Source organism: Mesoplodon mirus (genome assembly GCF_964341445.2).
Source record: "Mesoplodon mirus genome assembly, chromosome: 19".
NCBI lineage: Eukaryota > Metazoa > Chordata > Mammalia > Artiodactyla > Ziphiidae > Mesoplodon > Mesoplodon mirus.
Genome location: NC_138995.1, coordinates 13279515 through 13299163, shown reverse-complemented (window position 1 = coordinate 13299163; position 19649 = coordinate 13279515). Strand labels below are relative to the sequence as shown.

Here is a 19649-nt window from a genome sequence, read left to right as displayed (position 1 = left end):
GATATACTAGGTTCATTAAGATCAGGAAAGGACAAGATAAAGAGTCTCCTCCTCAAGTTCTTTTCTAGTAAAACTGTTCCAGTTCTTTTTCCCATGCAAGGTAAGGCAGTTATATTTTTAGTTTACCTGAACATGCTCATCAATTAAACAAACCTGACATTTAACTTTGACTCTGGAGACAGCGGATCAGGTGATGAGCCCGCTGCCTCTCCAAATCGGACCAATGGATACTTCATTCTGTCTACATTATATCATCAACTCTGGGGGAGGGCGACTTAATGGGAGGAAAAAGGCTAATATTTAAGTAGCTTTAAAGATTGTGAAGCATCTTTTGATCATGGATGAAGGAATTACAGAAGAGGAAAAAACATACTTTTTTAAGGTAATAAACTCAGTAAACACTCTGTTATTTCGGTTTAGACAGCCAGAGTAAGCACAGGGAAATGCCCACCCAAGTTTCTGAAGTCCTTTCAAGAGTTAACTTGAGGAAACAGAAATAGACACACTGAGTCTTCAAGTAATCTTTTTCCAGTAAAATATGGGGGTAAAACATATATTAATCACCAGAAAAATAATTAATGACCAAAGTACAGTGGCTTAAAACAATCAAGCAGCAGCTGAACTTGGGAGGCAGGAGGAACAGCCTGGTCTGGAGGTGGGAAGAGAAAATAAGACATGGAAAGAGGGAGGGATTGCAGCCAAGAAAGACTTATTCTGACCGTAAGAGATACACTTCTATTTCAGCTACCTCCCTCCTTTTTTCTGGCTAACAGGAGGAGAAGAGAATCAAGCTGTCATTTATTGAGAAGAGCTTCTTAAGACAGAATAAACTCAATAGCGTTGAATAGTAAAAGAAATAAAGCAAACTCCCATACCCAGGACAAATCAATAAAAATAAAAATCACCATGAGAGACATATCTGAAGATGCTCCTGCTGCCCCACAGCGGCCCAAGTTCTTTCTAGATAGACGTTTGTGGTATCAGAAACACGTGACCCTGACTTTCAATGTAGTAGTTAATGGGGACACTTGGGAATAGACCTGCAGGGGCTGTCTCTGCTTTAGATACTGTTCTGAAAGCCAGAAAGAGGTTTTTCTGGAGATCAGAGTGTCAGCTATCCCACAACTTAACAAAAACAAATTACTACTGATTACTTTTTAAAAATACAAGGGATAGTGACTACACAGGAGAACAGGCTGAGGCTTACCTTACTATGGCTTCAAAATACTCACTTCCAGTGCTTAAGACGCTGCGCTTCCAATGCAGGGGGCACAGGTTCGATCCCTGGTCAGGGAACTAGGATCTCACATGGCGCGTGGCCAAAAAAAACCCAAACCAAACCAAACCAAATACTCACTTCCAATCACGGGAGATGAAATACTGCAGCTCTAAGAGACGGTGTTCACAGTCTTCCACCATTTTTTCTGTGTATAAATGTTCCATCAGGCACGAGAGGATCCTGGGCATAAAATAGGGGTGAAATTGTAACTAGAGAAGGTTCTGACAATGGATTCAGAACTCTCACACCAGTATTGCTTGGTCTGTAGAAAAAGCCATTTAGCTATTTTCCTGGGGCAATCAGGGACTTACTTTCCTGAGAGTCACTCAAATTAACTCAACCTAACAGTGCCTATGCCTTCTATCAACTTTAGAGCCACTTAGCACTTAGGACGCAGCTTACACAAGAGCTGTGTGCAGCTGCTTTATATTTAACTGTTTATTATGAGAAACTTCCAACCACACAAAAGTAGAGAATCATATAATATCCATCTTCCCTTCCCATAGCTTTATCAACCTATGGCCAAGTTTGTTTTAACCCTATACCCACCTTGCTAATATTTTGAAATAAATCCCAGATACCCTATCATATCATTTGTAAATATTATACTTCAGCATGTTTCTCTATACTATGAAAACACAGTACCATTATCTACCAAAGAAGTAAATCTAAAAATCCTTAATATCATGAAATATCCTTTAAGCTTTCAAATTTTTCCAATTATCTCATGCCTTTTCACGTCTGTTCAAATCAGGACCCAGAAAAGGTCCATAACCTGCATTTAATTGACAGTATCTCAAATCTATTTAATCTGTAGCAGTTCCCTCCTTCCTCCCTCTCCCCTGCCCCCTTAATAGTTGACACAGTTATTTTCATATTGGTAAATAGTCTTAATCAGTCTTAAGAGTGTTTGTCTACCTCCACCAACCACACAAAGAGCTTCAAGGAAGAAGACCTTTTTTTTAACCTCCTACCACAGCATGAACATCTGGAGTATATGCACAGCAGAATGATGAGAAACATGGACTGCATTTGTTTCACACAGTCCGGTACTGCCGGCTGCAGGCTATAAAGATTTTTGCAGAATGGAAAACCTGTTCTTACTTGCAACCTGGTTTTAAGAGCTGTTTGCACATCATATGGAATAAAACCAATACATGAGACTCAAATGCTTTATTATAGCATTTTACAGCTTTCCTAGATCTTGGATATAACTTCAGAGTTCATTTTGTCCATGATTATCCCCTCCAACCACTACATTTTGTGTTTTATTTCAATGATAATTAATTACTCTCTAATAATTATCAAGTTCCCAGTGTATATGAGGCAATATACACATAGGATGAAAAGTATAGAGCCAAAGCATGTTTCATTTTATCCTGCGAGTTTTTCTCTCTGATTTTTATTTGACCATTAAGTAAGATTATTCAGTGACCTAACGTCTGGGACTTTACATGCTCAGTCACTGTCAACCAACATCCTCACAATGCTGGGTCTAGCTTCTCTACATCATGGATGAGGCAGAACCCAAGTCTCAATCCCAATACTAGTTTGAACAAAAGCTGGTATGTGTTCCTGCTTAACAGGATTTCAGTTAAGTTGCTAAACCGTCAGAACGTCATTTGGGGATATATTCCCCATGCTGCACTGCCACATACAATACAATACCACATATGAGATAACCTACATTGGGTCTCCGGATCTTATGTGTTTGCAGGCTGTCTGTATTACAGATTCACAAGCTTCATTCAAAGCTCTATCAATGCGGTAATCTGCACCAGGGTCAGTCTCCTGAATCAGTGTTTGAAGCTGGATTAAGAAAAATTAAGAAGGAAGAAAGAAAGTCACTTATACATCTAGGATGAGCAACGTCATGTCTTCAATCAGTTCTCAGTCTGGTATATCACAATGTACTCTTTTTTTTTTTTTTTTTTTTTTTTTTTTTTACGGTACGCGGGCCTCTCACTGTTGTGGCCTCTCCCGTTGCGGAGCACAGGCTCCGGACGCGCAGGCTCAGCGGCCATGGCTCACGGGCCCAGCCGCTCCGCGGCATATGGGATCCTCCCGGACCGGGGCACGAACCCGTATCCCCTGCATCGGCAGGCGGACTCTCAACCACTGCGCCACCAGGGAGGCCCCACAATGTACTCTTAACAAGGTACTACAGTTGTCACTGGCCGAGCTCAACAGCTCTTGTCAAATACTTTCCAACTAGTTCCTCTACTTTGCAAGTTTTTCTGTTTAACTCATTGTAGGTATAGCTGGCCTACCTGTCTGAACCATCCCTGGATGTGCGCAAAACAAGAGGACCTTACAATATAAAAGCTGCCTCTTTCCTCACATCTGTTAATCAAATTACTAAATCTGACACTCAGTGCCAAGCCAGAGTTGAGTGGAGAAGAGTAAACAGGAGACATTCCCAGTTTGAGATCTAATTTGGTCTTAAAAATCTAGAATTTGAATTCTGCTGCAAAGACAATGGCATAAAACAAGTATACTCTGCTTTATTAAAAAGAGATGTGAGATTTCAGTTGCAAGAAATACCAATTACAAAAAACAAGAATATTACTTATAATTTCCTATTTTTCCTCAACTATTTTTTTTTTTTTTTTTTTTTTTTTGCCATACGCGGGCCTCTCACTGCTGTGGCCTCCCCCGCTGCGGAGCACAGGCTCCGGACGCGCAGGCCCAGCGGCCACGGCTCACGGGCCCAGCCGCTCCGCGGCACGCGGGATCCCCCCGGACCGGGGCACGAACCCGCGTCCCCTGCATCGGCAGGCGGACTCTCAACCATTGCGCCACCAGGGAAGCCCCCTCAACTATTTTTTATATAACCAAGAGATAAACCAGAGCTGGTTCATTACAAGTAATACAGAAAAATACTTGTCATTATGCAGTTGAAAATGAGGATATATTCTTTAACATTTACTTTTGCTTGGTCCACACTCTGTCACAGAATAAAGTGAAAGCATGAGAAGATGTGCCTCAGATTCTTTTTTTCCTGTCTGAGGAGAAAGCAGTCGGGGCACAGATGAAAAAGCTCTAAGTTAAGGATGAGAAAACCTGAGTTCTATTAATAGTTCTGTCTCTGCCAGATACTAGCTTTGAGAACAAAGGCAAGTTGATTAACCTCTAAGCTCCAGTTTCTTTAACTGCAAAGAATTATAAGGAAGAATGATAATATAGAAGGTTGTGTAAGCCGCAAAGCATTTTACAGATGTACAAGATCATTATTACTACAGATGGGTAGCAGATGGTGTTTGGGGTGGGAATCTTAAATAACACAAAGCAAATTTGAAAACTACGGTCCTTCTGGTTGGGGTTCCTTTTGTTCCAAGTTAAAGAACTGGAGCCCTTTTTGTGTCATTGATTTAGCCTCTGTAGGAGCCTTCTCTGATCCTCATACATTTGACCTACAATCCTATAGAGGCTCATATGAAAGCACTGACCCCATCACATACTTGATCAGAGAACAAAGATCAAAAGAAAAACCCAATTTTGTCTCTCCTAAAAGAAGTCAACAATCAAGATGAGAGAAGTATGAAAGATATCTAATATTCTGGGATGGAACTTATTTATACCAATTCTTGGTGCAATTTGGAGAAGCTTCAAAATGCAGTGGTTAGTTAGTAGGAAGATTACTACTTCTGTCAAATGACTACCAATTTTGATTTGCTGACAAAGACCAAAATATTTACTTCTTTTTCTGAGGGACATTATAAGCATCATGGGAGTCTGGAAGTTCCTCTAAGAACTTATCAGTTAAATATCCATGATTGACAGGCAAACTTTGAGAATTCTCCGTGCATGTACCAGACTGCAGGTTCTAAAAGAAGACAACGAATGCCCTACAGACTCTACGAGGTCAAAAGCTCAAGGGATCACTGCTACTCTGGAATCCAGTGACAGCGGTGTGGGAAATAAACACGAAGTACGTGAACTATTACATGATGATACATCTATTCCTGCCCCGATTGCTTAGGAAAACGTTGAGAAATGCTTCCAAAAAATTAGTCTAGAGAATAGACGGCAGTCTCCTTAGCCTAGGAGAGACTGGGCCCAGATTTGTTCAGCCATAACTGAAAAGAATTTAAGTTCATGATCACAGTGTATTTGGAAGAGTATATACTCATTAAGATAATAATTATTCTTATGCTTCACTATTTATTCACTTTACTATTTGTTGAGAGATCACTAAATCAAAGCACCACCAAGCAGAGAACAAGGGAAAATTAATGGTCAACCACAGACCAACATGGAAGTCTACAGTATCAAGGAAAGAAACTTTGAAAAGCAAATTATTACAAACCATTCCTCCACTTGACTGCGGATGGATAACGAAGTAGAGGACTAAGGAAAACTTTCTCCCTTGGGATCACTGACCTTCAATTTTTGTGAGCAAAGGCTGAAGACCACAGGTCCATAAAAAACAAAATGAAGTGTTTCTTGCCCACTTAGCTAAACTTAATGCGGACAAAACCACGTATTTTACCTTTTGAGGCTAACCTCTAGGTTTGGAAGCACTTTTCTTTTGGGCACAAAGCATGAGGTGGGTGCTATTTATTTCTCTCTCAACAAGCTAAATTTCAAAAAGTCCTGGAGGTAAACTAGATGCTTCCAAATAAAATCAAACTAATTTCTTTTTTCTGTACACCTTAGGACAAAGTGTAGCCTCAGTAAAAATATAAGTTTATTCCTGACCACCACCCTCCCCTTTGCATGCTGCATTAAGGACGAAATGTCTTGATTTGTTCTTGGTCTGGGGCCCAGGCACACACATCGTCACAGAAGTTTCCCAGGACAACCACCAGCAAAGACTGCTCCTGAAGAACTACATCCAGAAGGCTTCCTTCTAGCTAGGCTTGGTATTCTGGATAAGAGGAGACATTTGTCTATTTTTCCCACTATGGGATGTGTAAGTTACTGTCCACTCTGGGTCAGGGCGAGTAATAGAAGCTAAGATGAAATTTTACTCCACGTCAAAATTCTATGGAAATTTTGCGTTTCAGACTGTAAAATTCTGATTTTACCTGATTAGCAGGAAAATCAAATTCAATTAATATTCACGTTTTAATAAAAAATGCCAACAACAAAAATAAGAGACTAATGAATTGCAGTTTTCTGAAGTTTCACTTAGGAGAGAATCTCAACCTTCTAATTTAGAGTATAAGGCTAAACTCTATCTTCTGTGCTTCCTAAAGGAATGTATAGGAAACCAAAGAATTCATTGTACAGGATGCCACTATTACGTTTCGTATTGTAAATTGCTCAAAGACTCTTATTTGGTAAAAAGCAATAAACATGGATAATGGTAATGAAACAGATGCACTGTATCTATTATAATATTTTGTTAAATTATATTATGTACCTGATCTATAGTTACTCAACTGTTTATGAACCTTGGATCAAGAACAACTTTATCTTCTCAAGCAAAGCACGCTAATTTTTTCCAACTATCTTTACAGAACTGACTGCAGAGTTTGGCGGTAGAGAAAGACAGACCCTCCCATGCACAGCTGCCCTTGTTGAACAAGAAAAGATGGTGGGATTGTGAAAACGACATGCTTTCTTAATCCTTCAGGCCAGGAATTCATGCCATGCTGCATGTCAGTAATACGAAGAGAATCTTAGAAAGTTTCAATTCATTTCAGCTCTCTTTCAGCCTCAACTCAATCAAACGTGGTGGGAGAGGCACATTCTCTTTTCCTGGAAGACCTTTTCTGATTTACCAGAACCTGGTTTGCCTTAGTAAATACAATCTAGCCAGATATCTCTTCTTTAAACACTCCAGTAAACAATGCATTTTATCTATTTCTTTAAGTTTACTGTATAGCTCTTTTTATTTATTATGAGCTCAAACTTCTGCTCTGCAGCAAATTCCACGTTTTTACTCTGATATGCCTGAAGTAATGGTATTTTGTGTCTAGTTCTTAATACCTAAGGTTCACTGTGATGTCACAAATGATCCAGATAAATAAGCTGGGACAGTGTCAGGAAGAGGCTCCTCGGCTGATAAAATGTAACATTAAAAATGGCAGTGGAAAATCTGTCCTTACCGCTTGCTGGCAGTTCATTCCAAGGTTCCCTTTCTCCCCCCGAACTACTTTCATCAGACAATGCAGGGTTCGCCCTTTTCGATGCAATCCAGAACAGTGGTGTTCAATCTCTCCCCGACAGCTCAGGATGATCTCAGGGCTCAAAGAAAAGTCTTCCATCAACATGCGGCGGTAATCTAACATCTCGCCCTGGCACTCACTGCTCACTTGCCGCCCTGTTAGGATGTAAGTCACAACATTATGGATGGTGAGCTACAGGATCAGATATTACCACATATTAAAAGTACAAGTTTTTCCCTAGAATATACCAGTCACACTATTATCTAGACTGAAAAGCAGAGAATTTAGCAAAAGCTTTATCAGCATAAAATGAGTTTAATACTCCAAAGACTAGGGTTTACCTTGTCAGTGTTCTGCCTTATACAGAATTTTATACTACTGAACTAGTAATGCATATGTTTTGCCAACAGAAGTCTTATCAATAAGATAACTACTGGGGTAAAAATTAAAGCCAGGAAAATCCCTACTGGCTTATACCCTTTAAGCTTATGGAAAAATCTTCACTTCAAATACTCACTACAGCTCCCCAACTCTTCTTTGAGCTGTCAATGCCATCTGGGAAAACTTATGAAATTTAACAAAAAAACCCAGCTTTGCTGAGGTATAACTGACATATAATAAGCTACACTTTTAAAACATACAATTGGATAAGTCTGACATATGTATGCATCAATGAAACCATCACCACAATCAAGATATCGAACATATAACCATCAACTCCAAAAGCTTCCACATGTTCCTTTAGAATCCCTCCTTTCCTTTCCTCTCTACCCACTTACCCCATGCCCAGGCAACCACTGATCTGCTTTCTGTGACTACAGATTATTTTACTAGTTTGCATTTTTCAGAAGTTCATATAAATAAAGTTCATATAAATGGAATGATATGCTATGGACTCTTTTTTGTGTGTGTCTGACTTCTTTCAGATTTTTTGAGATTCAGCCACAAATCAACAGTGCATTCCTTTTTACGGCTAAGTAATATTATTCCACTATGTGGCTATACTACAATTCGTTTATCCCTTAAACTGCTGATGGACATTCGGGTTATTTCCAGTTTGGGGCTATTACAAATAAGCTGTTATGAGCATTCATACACAAGAGTTTATATGGATGTATGCTTTCATATATCTTGGGTAACCTAGGATTTACACTGCTGGGTCATAAGTTAGATGTATGTGGAACTTTTTAAGAAACTGGCCAACTATTTTCCGAAGTAGAAATTTAAAATTCCCATCAATAGTGTAGATCCAGTTCTTTCACATCCTACTAACACGCACATGGTCAGACTTTTTAGTATTAAAAATCTGTATAACTTCTATGAATTATCTGTTCATATCCTTTGGCCATTTGTTTGCTGAGTCTTTTTGTGCTTCCTGTTAATTTGCAGTTTAAGGAGATTAACTATTTTTTAAATACCAAAATTAGATGTTATGCATACTGCTTTATAATATGCTTTTAGTAGTCAACAATCTCCACCTTTACATTTCAAGAAAATTTCATCAAACACCCAGACCATAATGAAAATTCTCCAATTTCCTCCAAAATGTCCTTTGTTTGCATGAATACAAAACATGCATGGTCTCTGGTTGCTATTCCATTGCTTTTAAGCTTAGGAGTCTTTCACTACCCAGATATGAGAAAAAAATTCAACAAGAAGTTCTGAGTTTTATTTAACAACTGATCTTTTTCCACTTAACTTTTTAATCACTAGGCAATTGTCCTAGCATCATTCATTTGACAGCGAAGAGTTTCATTTTTACATTCTATAGTCCATGTTAAATGTTCTTTCTGAATGACCCTGACCTCTTATACATCCTTCTTAGTTCCTTTATCAGGGATTGACTTTTGGACTGAACAGACCCTGAGTCTGACCTCATAAGGTAATCCTTCCTTCTTTCACTGCTTAATTTCTTTGTATCAACACTGTTAGAATAATAGCAGTACTCATCACTTACCGTATGTTACGTGCTATGCCAAAAAACCTCATTCGATCCTCGCAAGAACTCCTCAACACAGGTAATATATTTTTGTTTTATAGATAAGAAAAATGAGGTTTGGAGAGATTAAGAAACATAAATAATGGTCCCCAGGCAGTTAGTTTGGTGATAGAGCCATCAATTGAAGTCACGTCTCTCTGACCCAAAGCTCATATGCTAAATCATTACGCTTCCCTGACTCTCCTAAAATTGCTGTGTGACATGCATTTTAAAAATTTTAAATTGGATTTGAGAAATATAACTTACTTAAAAAAAGCTGGAATGTAAAGAAAAACAAAATTTAGGGCCGTTGAGTTAAGAGGAAGGGGCTTCAATAAGACTTAGGGATACCAAGCCTTCAGCCTAGAGGTTTTGCTTACAAAGAAAGGCTCCTGAGTCACAAGGTACAAGTGTACTCAAAAGAGCCCACATAGGAGGAAACGATCCAAAAAGGAGTGAAAAAGATAAAAAGAAATTAACTCTTACCTCTATGCACAGCTGACTCCAGACACATCAGAAGGTAGGAGAGCCTGGCTTCCCGGGACCGAGGAAGGTTTTCCACGTTGCACCGGTATTTCTTCAAGTCACTCTTACAGGATTTGGCCAATGAATAACTGACTTTATAATCCTGGGCAATCAGCTTTTGGCGGGTTGTTAGTGCTTCTCGACACTGAGAAAAGAGGGTACCAAGGGAGCTGTGAGACCACTCAGGAGGCTGAGCCGTTCACATGTACCTCTAAGACAAGCAGAGGCTCATGGCCAAGTACAGTAAACAACTGCAGTAGGTACCAAAATGTCTATGTTCAAGTTTGGTTAAAATTGAGCACAAGTGTGCTGAACTAGTGTAGCAAGAAGTAGGGGTATATGAGCAGGAAAGCCTGGAATTCTATGGTGAATTGCTGACTGTGGCAACAATAGCAGCTGTCCAAAACACACAAATATTTGGTAGATTCTAAGACATTAACTTGACAAAGTATTCTTTTCCTCTTCAACAATATCCCTAAAGTAAATTTCACCAGAATGAAAGTGGCAACTGACATAACACTCTGGAAGCTCCAGTCTATACTTTTTAAATATAATTATTCAATACTAAATGATATAAGGAAGTGAAATGAGAAACATTTCTTCAGCTGCACAGGAAAGTAAGTGACAGGATAGCAAAGCCAAAAATAATGACTTTCAAAAGTCATGGAAGATTCTTGCATTCATCCAGGGACAAAGAACTAACAGTAATGAGAAAGCTTAATGAGACAGGTGCTGAAAAATTAAATTGCTAATTATCTATGAAGCATATTGGTTTGGTTAGTCTAAACTTCTTGAGTACATAGGGATGGCTTCAGTGTAATTCTGATATAAAATTCTCTGATTTTACTCCCCAAATTGATTCCCCATTGGTGTCCCAAAGTCCAGATATCACGAGAAGCTTGATTTTTTTGGTTTAAGTGAAATATGCTTTGGTTTCCTACTAAAAGCCAAGTATCTTACCTCTGAAAAGGACAAGCTGTATCAGTATTTTATATTTTGGTATGAGTTTACAAGAATATTGTTTGAGAGGATTTGAGAAAGCTTTTAAGAAAATGAATAAAATGCTGGTTTGTTTCAAAGTAATACTTACTTTTTCACTCATGGATTCTTCAAATTTATGGTTAAAGAGGCACTTATATACTCTGCCTTCACCAGCTTGTGTCTGTAAGATAGAATAACATCATCATCATCACTAGCTAAGGAGTTACGCTGGGCAATATCCACAATCTTATAAAGAACTTTCTGTTAAATTATTATAATGATGACTACCTTTGAACACATGGCTCAGCCATTTATAAAATTTAGTAGCCTTTGAAAGAAAGTAATGATTGCAGTAAAGATGAAAAAAGATTTCCCATGGTATTTGAATACACTGTCATGTGTTCCCAGACATACTGTTAATTAGGAAACCAAGAGAAGTGTCAATGAGTCTCTCTTCTTACAACTTTATGCTAGAGTCAATAAAACTCTAGCATTGGCTCTGATCAGTGGTTCTGACAGTTAAAGCTATTAATTCAAAACAGCAGGCAGAGTGGGAGTGTACACAAGTCACACTCAGTCCTCTGCGGTAAAGATGGAGATTATTTCTGCCTAAAGGGTTGGAAAGTTCTTCTATAGGGTACGCAGGTAGTAACCAAGGATTTGGTTTTAAAAGTTAGCCACCTGCTGCTTCCTTCGTCTTAGCCAAAAGTAGTTAAATATAAATACGTAATATGGCCAATTTTTAGCCATGGAATATATGTGAATGGGATTCCCTGGTAAAATAGGATTCCTATATATAAAACAGACTTCCAAGAACTGAAATTGAGAAGTGAGATAGAGTAGAAAAAACAACGTATGGAGACTGTTCGAAGCCAAGTGTTAACTAGATGTTACCTCAAGGCTGAGCAGCCGTATCCAGTACCCAGACAACTTTCTGTTATCCTGGGACCAACTCCACCTTCCATTTCAGTGACTTTTCTACATGTGACAGCTTGTGTTGGTTTAATTTTGGAATCGAGTATAAAAAAATATTTAGGAAGAAAACGAAGCAAAGAAGAACAGTTTCTGAGCTGACTCACATTTTCACAAAAACGTTCCCGATCATCTCGGCAGGCAAAATATAAATGCCGGTCTAAGTGAAAGTCATCTGAGGACAGCTCAGCCACCCGGAGAATGGCTTTCTTGCAGAGTTCAGAGACTTGAATCTTAGGATCTCTTTCTTCTGCTTCCTTCACCAGGCCTTTCTCCAAGCATGATACCACCTCACCCTGTGAATGTGCATCCTAAAACAGCAAGGATACTAACATTTAAAAACTCTCACCACCATGAGCATCAAATAAACATCATTTGGTTAAAAACAAAAAACCAAAAAACCCAACTCAACACACAATTGTTTATCAATGTTCTATTGAGAAATAGGGTGAGAACCAACCACACTGTGAAAGTTACAGAAAATGCCCTCGATAATCTTTGGTAAGAATATAACAGTTGCAAGCTATAAATGAAAATAAAGATCCTGGGAAATTTAAATCAGTTTAGTTTGCACTAGAAACAAGAACCTGACTTTTCAGAGTTTAAAATGTCGGAAAATTTTAAAGAAATTACATCAGCCCAATGTAGTGATCATAGTTCATGTCAATATTGATAGAACACTGCAGAAATATCTGTTCATTTACCTCTAAGGGCTAGGTATTTCTCAAATAATAGCGTTTTAGTCAAGTTTAAAAAATAACAACAAACCTCAAAATTCATTGAGAAAATATGTTATAGAGACCCTCTTTCTCTTTTTTCTATTTTATACTGTCCGCAAAGATCCCAATCTTTAGTGTAACGTTCACTTTGATGTTCTGGATTTACCTTAATATGACTTAACAAGATTACCACCATTTATATAAACTGCTTTTGAGAGCTTTCCTAAAACCATCCAATTATCTTTAATTGTACATTACATCTAGCCCATAGCAACCACAAGCACTCAATCGTTCAAAATACGAAAAATTTCCCCTAAACATTTTCTATTCAAGAGTCCTAATTTTCTATACTCAGAAGATATGCTTCAAAAACTTGACAGGCATATCCATAAATATACCAAACCAAAGCAGCAGAAAATTCAGTGTTATCATTTTACTGACACACACACACACACACACACACACACACACACGTGTATATAAAATCTCGTTATAGTAAAATACCATGTTAATGAAATCATCTGTATATAAGACTCCTAAAACTAGGTAGGGAAACATCTATTCTACTAAAATTTCAATTCAACAAAAAATGTATATAGTTTTTTTCCATTTTGTTGTAATAGGATTTGTTCCACAGCACATTTATTTCCAAGTATTTTCATGAAAACTTTCATGTTCTCTCCTAATACGCCTGTGAAAAGGGGCTACGAGCTGTGATACCTATTGTGCAGTTGAGTAAGCAGAAGCCTAGAGGAGTTTATCAACTCGTCCAAGCTGAAGAACATAAGGCACCTAGCCAACAGTCTACCATTTATTTTTTTAGATCTTGGAGTGCTATGAAACTCCTACAATTTGTATGTGGGTTTTGTATATTTTTCCTGAAGAGAGTTCATAGCTTTCATTAAATTTCAAAAGGTTTTCTGATCCAAAAAAGATCAGGAAGCACACTATACTAGCAGATTCTCGTGCCTTCCTATTTTCTATCTGTACCTCAAACTTTCTCACTAGCTTTATGATTCCATCCAATGCTTAGAAACCTGAGATGAGCAAAAAGTTTTTTAGAGAGTAATTCTGAAGGGAGAAAAAACTCTGAAGGACAAGTGACAAAAAGATAAGGACAGAGAGATAAGTGGACACAACCCCAGAAATCCAGAGTAAGGCTTATTTTTTCTTCCTAATTTATGAGTGACACTAAAATGTGTCTGACTTTGGCCCACTTAGAAGAGCCCTACCCATTTCCACTTCCCAAAGGAAAAACAAACCTGTGGTAACAAAGATTTGGAAACATACCAGTCACTTACTATTTATAGTTTACAAGAGATTATTATAAACATGATTTTGTGTTAATGAAATAATGTCCTATACCAAATTTCAGTAGCTCATAATAACTTACTGAGAGGTCGCTAGCAACTAGGTCGTAATCATATAAAAGAGGTTGAAAATAATAGCACGATGGTCAACGTACGATGTAAACTTACCCTTTAGTTCTGACATCATAGGGTAAAGAAATGACTTCCCTGTAACGAGTCTAAGTGTTCCCCTGTACACTTAGGGTTTCCGACTGTTTACCTGCACCAGCACCACGGTTTGAGATGCTCTAAGGGATCTGCGGTGTAATGTTACGTATAGCACTCGTATCACCACAGAGTAGTATCGCGCCGTAGCGTCACCCCCGTTAGATGTTTTCGTTCATAAGTTTAGGTAATGGTTTCTAATAAAGATACTTCAGGAAGGCTTCTCAGTTCCCCAGAGTCTCTGAGCTTTTCAGTTCAGCCCATTTGAGTTATACAACTGAAATGTATGCAAATATCTGACAAAGAAGACTGTAGGGTTATTACTGAATACGAATGAAAGCAAGGGACTGCACAGCAGCACATTACCTACAAGAAAATGAAATTACTTAGGGTTAGGTTTTAAAAAGTTATTAATATGCAGGCTTGACATATGAAGAACAGATTATACTGTACGTGGACGTGCAATGAATTTTTAAAATTCTACTGTGGTGAGACAAATGTCTGTCTTAAAACTATTACTAGTGTCCCGATCAGTGTTTAGCAGTTCCATAGGTAATATTCTTTCTTCTCCATACACCTTGCCTTATAAAAAAATGTTTTGAAAGACCAGAGAAGGATAACACTAATCACAAAAAGGTGGGCAAGAACTCAGTTTTCATCTCTGCTGTTAACCATTCTCCATTTCAACATCTGTAATGTCTTCTGTGATCTACCTCTATAGGTAAAGAGAGAAAAAGAATGTCTGAACTATTCAAAGTAGTTGGTTAAAAGCAGAAAAGGATAAAATGATAAAACTAGTGTGTGAAAAGTATAAAAGTAGTAATAATACGCGGCACTTGTCTGCAATTAAGTTCCTGTACTGGATGCCACATTCTGCTTTCTCTTCAAATGATATAAATTATTTACATTTACTTTTGGAGATCTGCCTTTTCATTTTAAAAATATTTATTTAGAAAATTCTAAAGGTTTTATTAAATATATAGTCTTTGTTCTAAAATTCTGAAAAAATCATTATAGTTTTGAAATTATGACATTTATATGTTCATACAGAGGCAGGGTATAAACAGATTAACCATGACCCCTCTCCTCTGACCTTTGGAGGTGAGTTCAAAGCTAGTCACAGAGGAGTTTGCAAGCTTCAGGGCAACAAATTTAAAACTGATGAGTGTGTTCTCTTCTGTGGTCAGAAGTTGATTTTATAAATTTTCAGGATAATTTTCAAAACTAAATAACTTGGCTTCAGAGAAGTAAACTATAGTTAGAAAAAGGCAAAGAAGGGCTGAGGACAGACTGCTATCATTTTTAAACTTGGCTGTAGCAATAGGGTGGATTACATAGAAAGGAACATGCTTTTTCAGAAGTGCAGGCATGAGTCATTCTAGGGTGCTAGGGTGGGGGTCTGGAGTAAAAAAGAAATTCATCTAACTGGCAGGTATAGCCAAAGATGAAAATGACAAAAATGTGCATTTGGATGGTCCATGGAAACATTTTTTGTTATTTTAACTAAGCTGAAAAATCAATCCTCACTGTCACAGCTTTGGGCTCTGGCACTATTATATTCTGCCATGGTTCAAGTCAGTGCAGACTTAGTAACTTGTACACGCAGCTGAAAGCAGGTTTTACACTGACAATTCAGATTGCTAGTGGGAAGCTAACCAGCGATTATCTTGGTGGGCAATAGGGAAGAACTACTACAAACAGAGGTGAATTGTAATGGTTTGCTCTACAGCATGGATCACTAACCACAAAAATGAAAATGTGTCATCATTGATTCCTGAAAAGTGTGTCTGTTACACTTATATGAAGATTTTTAAGAGCTAGATTTGGAACTGGATATAACCCTCAACACCCTAAATAAAGTCAGAGGCGCTTCCTGAATTATCAGGGTGACTTAAATGCTTTTGTGCCATTTCTACAGTGTGCTGGGAAATTGAAGAATCACCCTTCTTTATTAAAACTGGCCTTTCATTAGCTGCCTGAAAGCTGTATGCCAGTTCACAGCGCTCTCAAGACCGACTCAGAGGTTCCCTGTGAAAGGGCAAGCCCTGTGCTGATATGAAGCAAAGGGTATTTGGTGACAGCCAGACAATAACCAGCACTCAAACCTTCATTTGAACTGGTGTGTGCAGTTCCAGAATTCTAACACCACACCCCCAAGTCAGGGATGGAAGCCTGCAAGTCACAGTGCTCTGAACAGAGGGCAAAGGCACAAATGGATTTTGTTTTCTCTCGTACTTCCTAAACAGCAGATTAATGAGCAGCAGCAATTAACAGCTGATGCCATATATAGGTCTCAGACTACCTCTCCCACTGGCATCTGCTACTTTTCAGGAGTTCTTTCATTTTTGCGAAGCAAACAAATTCAGCATTAACCTGGCTGAACCTCCATTGTGACCCTCTGGACAACAGACTAATAAGGACAAAAATAAGATCAGATATAATTAAGGAAGAAGAACCTAGGTAGTTATTTTCTTTCCTGTCTTTACTAAAACTAGTTCTCCTGAGATGAACATAACATATATCACATTTACAGAGTAGCTTTCTTCTGAGAAGCTAAAAGTACCTTCCATATTTTAAAATTTTTTAATTTTTAAATACGTCATCTTCTTTTATACTGGTGTGCTTACTAAGTAATTTTTTTATGGCAACAGTGAGGTATATGCAAAGAAAGGCTAGAGAACTTGAGTCTCTCCTAATCCAACTACTTTTCCCACAGGACTACTGAATACTTTTCTAGAGGAACGTTATAGGCAACCAGCAGCTGGTTTTGCATTTTGAAGCTAACACTAACCTTGGCAGATATTAATTCCTCCACTCCCCCATACAGTATCTAAACATCTTGTTACAAACAGATGAAGTGTACCCACAGGCCAACTAGCCTTAGATATTGGGGCTGTCTGGACCTCAACTTTAAGTCTACCTCTAGCCCTAAATTTTTTCCATGCCAGTCACACAAAGCTTTTCATTCATCGAGTCTATAAGACCCCTTTGGTGAAGGCAGGGTAGTAGATACCTTTTCTCCAAGCCGAATGCTCCCACATTTCAGAATGTTGATGTCATTTTTACAGTCATCCATGAAGCCACAGATTAGACGGTAATCACTGAAAATGATGGCTGTCATCTTGGTGATGTATTGGTGACACTGGTACTCAGTGATGTTGCCTCGGTGATCCACCAAGCAGGAAACCAAGTAACCTTTTCCAACTGGTTCATCAGCACACTCTTTGATCTGCTCAAAGGAAAGTGGCTGTTTTACACAAGTATTCTATTCTCTTACCAAACAACTTTTACAAAAGAGAGAAGGATATTTTCTTGTTTCTTCTTCTGGGGAAGAAAAAGGAAAACACTTAGAAATGCTTGTGTTTTAAAGAAAATAGTGTGCCATGCCTACTCAGATCATTGCACCTTCTAGGAAATACCTGATTAATATGCTTTGCAAGAAAATACATACACATACAAATGCTTAGGTAGAATTCATGTTTAAATGGAGTAAAAAGAGCTTTTTAAAATTTTTCAGCTTTGTTGAGAACGGTTATTAAAATGTATTTATTGAAAAGAGCTTTTGACAGCTCTTTTAATAATGATTCTACTGAGAAGTCCCTTTATCCATGCAAAGAACACAATGGACAGTGAGAAGATTAGTCTAAGGAATAGGTCTGAAAAACAGGTGCAGAACTAAAGTCTAGTTGCATATCCCAAGCCAAGCTACACAGCAAACTATTAATGTTAGGTAAACCTAATGACCAAGGGGAGGGAGGGAGGAAGGCATACTATTACCTCTTGACATGACATTAATGTGTTCTGAATTAACTATGGATTTGGACATATGTTTTGAACCTAGTAGAATCCCAACTTCAACACTGTGGTCTAGAACAGAAATATGTTTAAATATGATGTTTAGGGACTTCCCTGGTGGCGCAGTGGTTAAGAATCTGCCTGCCAATGCAGGGAACACGTGTTCCAGCCCTGGTCCGGGAAGATCCCACATGCTGCGGAGCACCCAAGCCCGTGTGCCACAACTACCGAGCCTGTGCTCCAGAGCCCACAAACAACAACTACTGAAGCCCGCGCGCCTAGAGCTCGTGCTCCACAACAAGAGAAGCCACTGCAGTGAGAAGCCCGCGCACCGCAACAAAGAGTAGCTCCCACTCGCCGCAACTAGAGAAAGCCCACACGTAGCAACAAAGACCCAACGCAGCCAAAAATAAATAATAAATAAATAAATTTATTTTAAAAAATGTTCAGTGCAGTCTGGCAAGAAGTTTGGGAAGGGGAAGGCCATTGCAAGTCGAATTTGGGTGGTTTAGACATATGACCTAGTGGATCAAGCACAGCGTGACTCCACATGGGTAGTGTTCCTACAAAGTACACAAAATCACAAGCGCTAATGAAGGAAAATAGCCCCAAAATGTTGAAATTCAGCCATAAAAAAGTGAACTCTACTTACAGGGTTTTAAGCTTGAATTATAAAGCAGAGAAGGTTGTTTAGAAAAAGCCTGTTGCATTTGGAGCAATTAAAAAAAAAAGGCAGTTTTGACGAGAGGAAGGAGCCAAATGTAAATGTCTGTTTCCAATATAAATGAGAAGGGAAAAAAAATGAGAAGGGAATATTTTACTATTTTTTTTGAAACCAATAGAGACCATTCTCTACTATTACACCACCTATGGTAAACATGTACACTTGATAAGACAAATACAATCTCCTTTCCCAAAAGGTGCTAGGTGAAGGACATACCACATGCTAATTGTCCTGTGGGCCGGTGGGTCTCTTCATGTCTAACCCCAGGATTAAATCCAGAGCAAGTCAAAGACTCAGTTCAAGAGAGGAAATTGTATTCACTTTTAAAGAAGCAAACCTGGAAATTTAAATAGCCTCACACTGGCTTCAAGAGGCAGCAGAGATCTTCAACAGTCAACAAGCTGAATGCAATGTTTTCAGCTTAACCTTGAGCTCTTTTTTTTGGGTGATGCCTAAAGAGAGGGCCGTGAATGTATTTCCAAGAAAAGGGTTTTTTGTTGGTTTGTTTGTGATTTTTTTAAAGCAAAACAGAGGTAAGTTTCAAAAGTGAAAGGAGAAATAGCTGCTTGAAAATCTCAGCATTTATAATTCAACCACTGGAAAAAACCTGCATAAAAAACACAGGACTAGTGGCAGACACCTGGGTTTTAAAACAATGAAGTAGAAGTATTCATATAGGCTCTAATACTGGGCAATCAATGGTTTAAAACTCTGAAGAAAGACCAAGAGACATTTTGAACTGGAGCCTCAATAAGAAATTAAATGTATATTTAACTTCAATCACCTGAGATTTTACTGAAACACCTATTTGTTCACCACCAATTACAACCAGATGTAGTGTCTGAATTAAAAGTGTATGCTTTTCTTCAACCACTCTGTTGGAGAGAAGTCTAATACAATAAAAGAAATTTCTAAGATTAACAGCAAAAAACAGCATTAAATTGTCAACATATGAATGATAACACTGCAGGTATGAGATCTGGAGTCTTGAGGAACTCCTGAAAGGCTGGATTATGCAACCAAGAAGTGAGTGGGTGTAAGCTCCC

At 38.4% G+C, this 19649-nt stretch overlaps 1 protein-coding gene across 2 annotated transcripts in view; it reads right to left on the bottom strand.

Moving 5' to 3' along the window:
- The window catches only part of GLG1 (golgi glycoprotein 1), a 147446-nt gene that overhangs the window by 31332 nt on the left and 96465 nt on the right, over positions 1–19649 (bottom strand). For both annotated transcript variants that reach the window (XM_082606384.1, XM_082606383.1), the window contains exons 4-10: positions 17098–17313; positions 11959–12162; positions 10989–11060; positions 9860–10043; positions 7336–7550; positions 2967–3088; positions 1358–1459 (exon numbers count right to left, since the gene is read on the bottom strand). In XM_082606384.1, coding sequence (XP_082462510.1) covers positions 1358–1459; positions 2967–3088; positions 7336–7550; positions 9860–10043; positions 10989–11060; positions 11959–12162; positions 17098–17313 — 1115 coding nt within the window. The remainder of the gene's footprint in view (positions 1–1357; positions 1460–2966; positions 3089–7335; positions 7551–9859; positions 10044–10988; positions 11061–11958; positions 12163–17097; positions 17314–19649) is intronic.